Raw genomic sequence first — 12,092 nt, 5'->3', positions numbered from 1 at the left:
ACCAGTGTTCTGCTTCTGTCAGGTGACCTATCTTCTCAGGTGCCTAGCCAGACTTGCAAATGACTTAGTATTACTAAGAATAGTAAGTCTTTGTCCCGCTGCATATATTTTATCATCCTTACAGTTTGAAAATAATACCTAAGTTGGCTTTGTTATTGTGTGTTTGTGTAATTTATTTTTTCATTCAATTTATGTTGTAGAAACAAGGACAGAATGGAAACTCCTCCATTCTGCTAAATCTTCTATATTCTGCAGTAGCATAGAAAAAGATATCATTTCTGTCCCAAACATGCCAGTTTAAATTTCCATGTAGATTGTGATAAAAACAATGAAGGTGTCAAGAATGTTTAAGACCAACAAGAGATTCCTGAACCTTTATTTTAGGTAGAAATCTTTTTAAATCCTTTCTCCCCCTCTGTCTTTTAAATTATCAAGAAATCATTTGTGATTGCTCTTCAAACCCCTCTTCTTACTGGGTGATTTTTTTTCTAATCATCTGTTGACTAGTGCTTAATTTAAAAAACAGGTCATTGCTTTGTAGTTCTTTTTATTTTTACCTGTGCATATTTGTGTGTCTGGACACACTTGGTTCAAATTTTATTTTATCATATCTATATATTTGTATCCATATGCAGTTATGTACATGTACATCAAGTAATCTTATAGCATCAGGGCTTGAGATGGGGCTGGCTTGCTGGTTTTATTGGCAGCAGTGTCAATAGGAATGCAAGAAAGCAGCAGAACTATGAAATCTTGAAGGTAAGAGCTAAATGCCTGAGACTGATGTGATTAAAAGTAAGTCGTTCCTTTCAGGTATTCTTCACTGCTTTCTTATGAATGTATCAGGAAGGCTGGGTGATGGGCTGGCTATTAAAGATTGTTTCATAGTAGTCAAGACCAGGAAATGGCAATATCAACTTTGAAACAAGAAAATCGTTTTCTAAAATAGTGACATGAGCGAAAATATCCAGTGACTGCAAGACTATTATAAACCCTTCTCCAAAATTTTGCTTCAAAGTGTACTGGAATTGTAGCATAGCTCAAAATATTTTCATACGAGGAAATTAATGTTTGTCTGTATTTTTGGTCATTATTTTGCCACCACCTGTGGAATCCTTTGGTTAGAAATTTGTGTAGTCATGCCAATTGTAGGGGGTGGCCATGTTTAGCTGTTGAGCTTGGCTACATAAAGAAACATCATTGTTTTTTATCAGTTCAAATTGTCTAGATAATTGAATTAGATGTGCAACAGTCATGATTTATTTTGCGAGCTATCGTGTTCTGTATGACAGTGCTGCAGTACTGCCAAGGAACAGAAGCTCATCTCCTGATTCCCCAGAGTGAGAGCAAACCTAGAGTGAACATTAAAAATCCTAATGGGATGCTAGAGTGCTATTTAATGAACATATGCATCTTTAGATGAAGTGTGTAGAAATATATTTTTCTTGGGAGGCAGGGATGTGAAACATATATACTAGGATCTAATTTCTTCAACTCTTTGTCTCGGAGTGATTTGTTTTAAGTAGCTCCCTGAAGTATGTACACTCTTCTGCATACCTGTTTTGTTGAAAGTACACAGACCTGGCACCATTGTGTTTGCCAGACATTCTCTTATCTCCTGCAAGCATTCAAACAAAAGTGTTCTATTGCTCCTTGAGTAATCCATGGGTGATCTTAATATTGAGCAAAAGTCAGAGCAGGAGCTTATGTCATATTTCTTAATGCAAGGTTAGGCAGTCTCTGGAAGGAAGTGGAACAAGGAGAAGAGTCTCTGGAAGGGGGGTGCAGCAGGGAGAAGACAGCCACATCAAAATAAATAGTTGAAGGGTCGTGTGTTCATATATGAAATCATTGCATAAGCGTAAGAATGCTGAGATGTAGGGAAAATACAAACTGATATCCACAATATATCCTCGTTTTTATTAAGCTGTTTGTACACAGGCTTTGATATACATGTTTTTGTAAAGTCAAGCTCTCAAACCAATCTAGACCCATTTTCTATTTGTGTGTTAATTTTAGTCTCCAGTTCTACAAGGCAAATTTGGCATATTTTTAAGCATGCAGATAGTCCTACTGAGCAACAAGGATTATTAAATACAGCATATACTGCAGTACCATGTTGGGAGGGCATCTTTAAGCACTAATTATTATGCTTGGGGGGGTGGTAATTATAAAATATATCAAATAAGTAGTATCAGGTTTTTGCATATGCCTCTTCCCAGAAAAACAAAACAAAACCCATCATTTTCTAATATTGATATTATTTTCTAAATATGGATATTATTTCTGAATATTGAAGAAGTTCCTAATTAACTTTTAGTCAATCCTAAAATTTAGAGTTGTGTCATGCTTAGGGATACAGTATAGCCTGCTGAATTTAATCAAGATCAACACTACTGTCATTGTAATTTTGTTATATTGTAACTAAAACTATGTCTCGGGCCTGGAAAGTGGAACATGATGAGTCACCGGTTCAGACTGGTATTTTTAATTGCTATGGAGCAATCCAAAACACATGAGCTTGAATTCTATTGTCTGCAGTATAGGTATATACAAAGAATTTGTATTTAGAACAGAGATTCTAATGCAACATTCTAAATTTCTTGCAAAGTTTAAAACCTGGATGAGGTGATCTGGATTTATCTGGCTTTTAAATGAATGGTCAGTATGCTTGTAAAAACTACGTAAGAGGAAGACTAAAAAGTACTATTTGAAAAAGATTTTTTTTACTAACTGAGAATAATTCTTCACTAGATTCAAGAAACATTTCCTACATTCTATGAAATTTTCCTAATACAAGTCGGGAGTCAGGGATGTGTTCCTAAAAGTGTGTATCTCCTGTTTTTTGGGTGTTTTTTTTGTTTTTGGTTTGTTTTGTTTTTTTTTTGTCCAGGTTAGGTAGATGGAAATCACTCTCTCTGTGCTGTTGAACTGATTTTTTGATGCTGAAAAAATACTGTATGTGTGTGGTGCCAGAATTGGTTGGGAACAGGAAAAGCGTATTTTGTATCTGTACTAAACATGTCGGCTTAGTGCATAGAAGACTTGACCCTTGTCAGGTGTTTTGAAGTTAACTGGCTGACTTATGGATTAATCAGTTTAAGACTGAAGCCAACAGTGACAGGAATGAGCTTTGTTGTGTGAATGTGTGTGTGGGGGGCTGTGGTGCAGATTTACAAATTTTTATAATGCTTTCAGTTGGACCATGAAAGTCTGATGTAAAGCTTATCTCTGATCTCTGGCTATGGCCATACTCATGGGATCATGTTTGTGTGTTTGGGGGGAGGAAGGTGAATTCTTTAACACTTGACACCTGGTTCTACCAGGTTTCTAGCCTATAGTCTTAGGAATGGCACTATTCAAGGCATAATAAAGTTAAAACCCTTAAGCTGTATGACCAGTAGGTCATAAAAACTGTTGCTGGGTATTGTGCTCAGACTTTCTTTCACAGCTGGATTATCATCCTGACAACTAATTCTTTTTTCTTTTGTCTTTTTAATAGCTGTTGTGAACTTGGACAACTCTGTAGTTGACCTAGAGACCCTCCAAGCCCTGTATGAGAATGTGAGTAATCAGAGGAAGTCCATATAATGTTGGAATACTGTAAGGCCATGTGAAGGTATTTTTGGTTTGCATCAGTAATACTCAGCAAGCTTGTAAAACGTGTCTATTTTGAAGTGACTTTATTTTCCCCAAAGCACTGAAAGCATTCAAGTTGTATTAATTATTCATTGTGTGTTTTGTACAAGTAACACAATCAGCTTCTAAATGACTAAACAGAAATTGGTTTTGCTCCTTTTTTATTCTTCTTTGGTGGGCAGTCTTTGGTCAAGAAGTATTAGACCTTGCATTTTGGGTCTCTGGCTTCACTTTGTAACTTCACTGAAATAACTATGCTGTTCAATACAAAAAATTGTTTTAATGATAGCAATCATGCCATTTGTGGGACTCTTTTATTTCAAGGATTCCTGCAAAATAATTTTAACTCTTCAAAAGGAAAAGGATTGCCTAAGTTAATGAAATGAAAAGCAGTACAAAGTGCCAGAGGCTTCATAAATGTCTGGTACTAATCATCAGAGAGTGTCTGACCACTAGGTATGCAAAATCAGGGATTCAGAATATACTCAGGCAAGTTCTAAAACTTTAGAATGCCATTCATGCAAAATTCAAAAAAGTGGATCTCAGAAGCACATTTCTGCCTTCAGCTGCAGCCAGTGAGCATTACTCCCTTTTCCGAGCACATTATCTGTATACATGGAGTTCTGGCTAGGCCTATCTGGAAAGAGCAAGAGACCTTCTATTTACCCTTCAAAGAACCCGAAAATATGAAATGTAGATCCGTGAGCCACGGAATTGAAGGCCAGTGTATGCTATTGTACTGGTTCATTTATTTCCTTCATGTTATAGTTTTGATATTATGTTAATTACAATATTTTTCAGATTTTGGGGTTTAGAATCTAGGTTTTTTTTTATAGCCTACATAGGAGTGTTTTGTTGATTTACAAAATCTGTCATAAATAATCCACTTTGGGACCTGAAAAGAGAGATAGTATGATCTAGTCCACTTTATAGGAAAAAAAATCCAACCTAAACAAAATGAAAACCAAAACTCTAACAAGAACTAAGACGCACTTCAGATCTTATTTCATCCCTGAAGAATTAACTTTCTCAACACTGCTTGGAAAATAATGGTCAAATGGGAAACCTGTTCTAACTACCGCAAAATTTTTATGTTTCAGGCACTTCTCATCCTTAACCCACTGCATTTCTGCTTTGGCCTGTGTTATTTTTATTTTACATTTATCTTTAATCTTCTCCCTTACATCTGTATCCCATTCCATGCATTCTTTAGCATGAAAAAAATTTCACTAAGTTTACATATTACGTATGTGTGATTGCGAGAGATTGTGTTGTGGGAAGCACAGAATAAATATTGCCCTCATGATCATTTTTTGCATCCTTCCCTCTTATTTTATTGCATAAGCCCTCCTATGTGGCCTGGTAGGGTAATTTTCAAATGTTTTCATAAAGTCACCTCTCATATACTTCAAAGATCTAGTATAATAAGTTACCTGCAAATTTGCAGTTCACCGAAATAACCAAATGCCATTGTCTTCCTTTCATCATTACCTTCACCAATTACCAAAAATGTCTGGGAAATATTATCCTGATTGAGGAAAATGTTATATGTTAATCTCAGGCAAGACTCAATTGAATAACTATAATGTATTTCTTTACTTTGAATAGAAGACAGATCAGACCAGCTTTCTAACTATATTGGCCTGGGTAGAAGACAGAAGAAAACCAAACAAACACAACCAAAAAACAAAGAAAGAACAAAAAAACCACACCCAGTTTATTTTGGAAGAGCTTCACAAGGGGACCTGAATTTTAATTCTGGGTCCTTTATTTGATAAAGCTGTGTCTTGAAAGAAGCATTCTTTAAAATTTCATTTTATTTTCTGTTTTTACTACCAGTCTTTGATCAAGACACATCAGACTTTGCACTTGCTTTCCTTAGTAGTTTCACTAATTATAACAGCGTTCAAATAAAAAAAAAGTAAGCAATGTGTGGGTACCAGAAAGGCTAACATCTTTGACTCCTTCCTTATTTCTCAGCCTCATCTTGTAGTGTAAGTGGAGAAGACTTTGCCATATTTGGCTACTCTGTAGCCGTTAACTTAAATTTTTATTTATTGGATTGGGATTTTTTGTCTGCATATTTAAATATTGCTGTACTGTTTGTCAGTCTTTATATTTGATCTCTATGGAACATATGGGAGCATTTGTTTTACAGTCTTCCCTCAGAATGTAATCATTTTTTCTGATTGCATATGTCTGGCATGGTGCTTTTCCTTCTTAAATGTGAATGAAATTTGGGCAGTCTCCAAACCTAAACACACCCTAATTTCAAAAGCCACATTCCTGAGGGCTCAATTCCTGTTTACTGAGGAATTAAAGTCTTGTTAAACCACAAAGTTACTGTATACATCTTAGTGACTTTTTATAAGTGAAAGAACCCACACCCCACCAAAGACCCAAGCCCTCAATAATTTATTTAATAGTATTAAGTGGTATTGCATCAAATGAGAAGGGCTTTGTTACTACAGCACTGTATTATACAGTCACATAATTCTTACACATGCTTGTATAGTATGCTTTATAAAAAGTTGTTTAAGCATGTGTAGATAATCAGCTATGTATTAAGATCTAGGCAATTTTAATAGCAGAATCTTAAAAGGTAAGACTACATGTGAAACAGTTAATTTAATATGCTTTTACAATTTCCCCAATTGCAGTGCTTTCAAGTGGCAGCTAAAAGTAGAGAGGGAAAAGGCAGATAAACTTCAGTAGAGTTGTCAATTTGCTATATGTGGTTAGGCCATATTGGTTGTGATGAGAAATGTACTTATTTGCGAATAAGTGAATTTTTGTTTTGGAAACAGGCATCCTCTTAGCAGCTGAGGTTGTAGCTGAAGTATCACTGCTTGAAACAAGATAAGCCTGCTCCTGCTTATGTCTTCACTGTATTGTGAAACATAAGCTTATAAAAAATTGATTAAATTTTTAATCAAAGGATTATCTTTGATCTACGGATTTACCCTATTCAAATCTCTTTACATTGCAAAATGCAACGTGTATACTTTCTTAATTTGATTCCTTGTAAATTGTCCACCCTGTATCTCTTTAAAATGCTTTCAAGTGCTTTCAAAAATCTCTAAGTGCCTTTTGCAAGAATGAAAGGCATCCAGAAGTCTGAAGCCCATGCTTCTGCTCTATCACTGAGATTCAGCCCTTCTTCTCAATTATTTCTTGTGATTTCTTTTAATGGCAATTACAATGCAATGTCTTACTTCTTTTATGCAAAAACTATAGATTGTACCTGACTTCAGATGCATGACCAAGCTTCAAAGCAATATGATAGTTAATAATCTCTTTATCTCTGTTATATCTTAGTTTCAGTTACTTTTGACAATATTCTTCAGACAATTCACTTGATGCGTTTGAAGTCCGTTAAGATTATCTTTGAAAATCAAATTGACTAAAAAAAAAAAATTCACCCCAAGATTAAAAAAAAAATGCACATATTTAAACTGATCCAAATCAGAGCTAAGGTTCTGTTGCCAGGAAGATTGAAAATAATGAGGAAATGTAAGATTTGAGTTGAAAAATCACCCTTGTGAACTTTGGTAAGACCAAATATAGGATAAGTTTATGCTATGGCAAAAGGGGGGAAAGAGCTAAGCTGAATCAGTATTTTTTTTTTAATAATTTCTATCAGATTTATTCTGTCTGATATCAGGTAGAGTTAATACAGAATTCTAGTACATGATACTATTTTGTTGTATTTACGATGCTATATAGTAGCTAAAATTCAAGGAAATAAGGAGCAGTGACTCCAAAGAGGTGCTGATGTAATCAGATTAATGATTTATGAGAAGTATCTATTGAACATGTCTTTTGACACAAATGTGGATAGTTATATAAAATATTTTGTTAACTATCCACCCGCAAATTAAGAATTAGATAAACATTAACTGTAAAGCTAACTGGTAAAAATCCTGAGAAATAATCTGTAATACCTGTGCAGAAGGCACGTCAGTCTTATTGCTTTTGTATTGCAATTTAATATAGACATAAATCAGAATTCTGGATAGCTGAGCCAAAATTAGTGATTTGAAACTCAGGGTTCATTCTGAATTTGCACCATATACTTGGACCTCTTGATTTTGTGAAGAGTGTAAAACATATTGCTTGAGCTTCACTCAGCCTACCAATGAGTGGATTGTGCTTGGTCCTTGTATCTTTGCCAGTTGTTATTTCTTTGCCTACACAATCTGAGAATAATGGCTTAAATAAGGAATAGTGAGTCTGCCTAACCTTTGCCCTTGGGATTTGGTGGAGAAGCATTAACAGCTTGAACATGCATGTATATAATTGCTGTGTTAAGTGCTCTAATATTTCACCATATGTAGAAGGCCAGAAGAGAGAGTACTCTATTTATACTAAAGAATTTGCAAATAACCATTTAGGTTTATGCTCCTTGCTAAAATAATTTCTCCTCTTTAACTATTACACAAAAATTTCAAGTGATTTCATTTTTGTTTAACAGAAGAGAATATACTTTACAGATTGGCCAGAAAAAAATAGAACATAATTTTAAAACTGTTGGTGCAAGAACTTGTTTACTTTAAAAAAAAAAAAATAAAATTTACCATTTACAAGAGTAAATTGAATAAATGAGAAATTTCTGCCCTTAGTTGGGAGTTTTCCTAGTCCTCACCCTGTGTCCAGATGTGTCTTAAAAAAATAAAAATTGATACAATTTTCTGATCTTAGTATCTTGAAAATTTTCTTCTTGTGATAGAATTATACAAGAAAAATTTACTTGACAGAACCTTTATGTAAAAGGTAGCTTTGGAGGATGAATCTCCAAGTTTCTTTTCTCACGCTAACGCGATACTGGGGTAGGGAATTCAGGAAACTAGGTGTTACGGGTGGGTCAGTACCAGTATACCAAAATAAAAAACTAGTTTGTGTTAACCTAGCCCTTGTTAACTGAGAAAGACAGGTATGTATACACAAATAAATCAAAGAAGCATCAAGCAAGTCGAGGGAAATGATTGTTCTCCTCTTCTCAGCACTGGTGAGACCACATCTAAGGTGCTATGTCCAGTTCTGGCCTCTCTAGTGCAAGAGACATGGACTTATTGAAGTGGATCTAGCACAGAGCAACTTGCTCTAGCTGCCTCTGCTTGTGCCAGAGGTTTTGACTAGACAATCTCCAGAGGTTCCTTCGAACCTCAGTTGTTCTATTAATCTGTGAAATGTGTAATACCACTAATAGAATTTCATGCTGTCAAGAAAAAAGTTTACTTTGGGAGAAAAAAAAAGTTGTTTGCAAAATTTCCTATTAATAGATAAGATCAGAATACTTTAGAGAAGATGACCCTTGAAGAACATCCACATAAATGCTGGCTAAATATTAGGATGTGTACTATTCAAGACAGGTGGCCTTGCAGTCATTTCCAGACTTCTTGAAGTAATCAAAGGAACTCTGAAGTGCTTTTGCTCTGAGTGGCTCTTTAATCTCTTCATCTTTTTGTTTCATGTCAGTATTTTCTCCCTTTTCACATAGAAAGATGCTCAACAACCTCAGAAGGACTGTCCAAACCTGACTTTCTGCTTTAGATTGCTGATGGAGCTGTGTCAGTATGATTTGAGATAGTTCCATACCTCTTCTGCTAATCATGCAGAAGCATGCGAGAAAGAATGCAGATGCAGTCCATCTTTTGCTTTGCCGTTATTTAAGTAGTTTGAATGTAATTTAACTAATATAATTTAATGTTGTTTTCGAGTTCTGTAATGGAGTAAGTTTAACAGTATGTGTGATGTTTTATTAAAGGAATAAAGGTAGCTATTTAATTCCTTTTTCATTTTTGCACAGATTCATGTTTTATTTTGAAAACCACTATGGATGTCAAAAGAAGGGTCAGAAATAGAAATTTCCATTCCACTTCTATTCCTTCCCATGCCGTTCTGTTTTCCAGTACTGCAGTTGGAAAAAATAATTTCACTGTAGCATGGAGCACAGAAAGAAGTGAGGCTCTATTTCTTTTGATTGGAATACTGAAGAAAAGACCGCACAATGTGCCACAGGGTTCTCCAAGAAACTAGGCACTTTACATGTAATTGTTTTGGCTTATTAAGATAAAAATGAAGATCACTGTGCACCAAATTAAATATGCAATAGTTCTTATGTATTATGGTATGCATGACAGTTCTATTATAAATCAACTTTGTTGTTGTTGTTCTATAGCATTTTCCAAATACCATATAAAATTTAAATTGCAAACCTATTTTCATTTAATTTAAAAAAAGATACTACTTAAATATATATTTCAAGATCAGATTGCATTCAAATGTAACCCAACAGATTTGGAAAGAGAAATAAAACTCGGGAAGAGAGTTCTTTGATCCAAAGACTTTATAAATAGCCAAAGAAATGGGATTGGGAATGAAGATTATTGTCTCAGTGCATGGTTGAATGAATAAATCTTTTGCACATTACTAGTAGTCAATAATATTATTTGGAAAATGTTATGTTTTCCATCAGATGTATTTATATATAAAATCTCTCTGTGGACTAAGTTGTTTTACCATAAGCAGATCTAAAGTAAAAGAAAAATCCATGAGCGTGATTTGTTCTAAGGTCATCTTTATATGTTTTTTGACTAAGTTTTTAATTAACTTTTTTTCAATTACTTTGTTTCCTTTATTCCAGAGAGCACAATCAGATGAATTAGAAAAAATAGAAAAGCATAGCAAGGCATCCAAGGAAAAAGAAAACGCCAAATCATTGGATAAGCCAGAACAGTAAGAACACACTTATGAAAAAACAGTTTTGCCCACTTCAGAAAACTTTCCCTCCTAGAGTAAACTATCTAGAGGTTTTATAAAAGAAGAATAAAACCAAACCTGTACCTACTAGCAGTGACTTACACAATTTTCTTGAATCGCCCCTACAGGTTCCTCTATGAACTCTCACTAATTCCCAACTTTTCTGAGCGTGTATTTTGCATCCTGTTCCAATCAACATTTTCAGAAAGCATTTGTTCAATCCATCGCAAACTTGAATTGTTACAGAAACTGTGCGAGGTAGGTGTGCTCTGTCAAAAGCTAGAGATAAATTTCTGTTATTTAGTCTTGTTCAGTTGTACTCATATTTCAAAAGTTTTTGTTTTATTTACTCTAAACACTCATTAAATCTGAAGGATAGCAGAATAGAATGTTTAATGATTGTACTTCAACATCAAAGGGTATTTTAAGATTAGCTCTTGATACTGAACTATGTCATGTTTTTGACATCAATATATATTTATATCAATATAAAGCAAAATCTTCCCTTTTTATAGTCACCATTTCACTCCTTTCCAGATGAATGTAAATTCAGTCCACCTTGTATTTCCTCAGATTTTGTAAGTGTGCAATTTGATAATATCTCTATCTGAAATCAGTTAGAGAGAGCAATGTTCTCTCTAGTTAGATTACTGGAATTTTGTGGTCCTATGTAAAACAAATACATAGCTTTGAAATACAAGCTTCATCAGTATTTTAATAACTGAAAATTATTTGAAATATTTAATTGTTTTACCATTTAATAGGTGTTTATATTTTTTGTTTGATAGATTAAGTTTTAATTGTTCCATGGGGGGGGGGGGGGGTATTGACTTCTTCCAAAATTCTCTCCTAAATTAAATATAGCATTCATGGTATCAGCATCAGTTAAGGAATTACTATTTTGTTTTTCTCAACAGATCATCACTGATAGTATTGTTTAAATTTCCCATTATTTTTAATAAGTATCCATTATGGGGAAAACATTCTCCATTCACAACAAATTACGTATTTTTATTTATATTTATATAATTATATTTTATATATAAATTATTCTACTTCTACATCTTGCAGAAGGTTAATTCCCTTTATTTGAGCCTTTATATAAGTATTATTTCTAAACACAGTGTCAGTAATACTGTTAACTGTAAATATTATTATTAGAGTTTGAACAAAAAACTGTTTGTCTTTCTGTTCTGTAGACACTGAAAAGTGGGTCAGGAGTTATGCAGGTCCTTGGTTTGGTTCTTGCCTTTGGAAATTACATGAATGGTGGAAACAGGACACGAGGACAGGCTGATGGCTTTGGACTAGATATCCTGCCAAAATTGAAAGATGTCAAGAGCAGTGTAAGTTGATTCTAGACTTGCTATAGGCCCAAGAATGTTAAATTCTCAGAAAATTACTTTGTCTCCATGTCTGAGTAAATGGTGTGAAATTTAGGAAGGCATGTCAGTGGGAACTGACATGTTGTTGTTGTCCTTATCTGATCATACTTCTAGAGTTGGGTGTATTTCTGTAGAAATATGAAAATTCTATAGAAAACAAAAATATGTTAAATTATGTTTTCGTTCCTAATCTAATATGTATTTAACTTTTGATAACTCTGCATATTTCTAACTTTTTCTGTATTCAGAAGCAGTGCTATTATCTTTACCCTTAAAATGTTTATTATGGAAGTGAAAAGAGTTGTA

General features: G+C 34.1%; 1 protein-coding gene across 2 annotated transcripts in view; it reads left to right on the top strand.

Moving 5' to 3' along the window:
- FMN2 (formin 2) overlaps positions 1-12,092 on the top strand; it is a 158,566-nt gene that overhangs the window by 87,460 nt on the left and 59,014 nt on the right. For both annotated transcript variants that reach the window (XM_061471184.1, XM_061471183.1), the window contains 4 exons: positions 3,503-3,564; positions 10,286-10,377; positions 10,530-10,659; positions 11,601-11,747. In XM_061471184.1, coding sequence (XP_061327168.1) covers positions 3,503-3,564; positions 10,286-10,377; positions 10,530-10,659; positions 11,601-11,747 — 431 coding nt within the window. The remainder of the gene's footprint in view (positions 1-3,502; positions 3,565-10,285; positions 10,378-10,529; positions 10,660-11,600; positions 11,748-12,092) is intronic.

Source organism: Pezoporus flaviventris, unplaced genomic scaffold (genome assembly GCF_033815535.1).
Source record: "Pezoporus flaviventris isolate CSIRO_AGI_PZ_B2104156 unplaced genomic scaffold, CSIRO_AGI_Pfla_v1 ptg000066l, whole genome shotgun sequence".
Lineage (NCBI taxonomy): Eukaryota > Metazoa > Chordata > Aves > Psittaciformes > Psittacidae > Pezoporus > Pezoporus flaviventris.
Note: the sequence above shows the minus strand (reverse complement) of the source record. Positions and strands in the feature narration are given on the sequence as shown.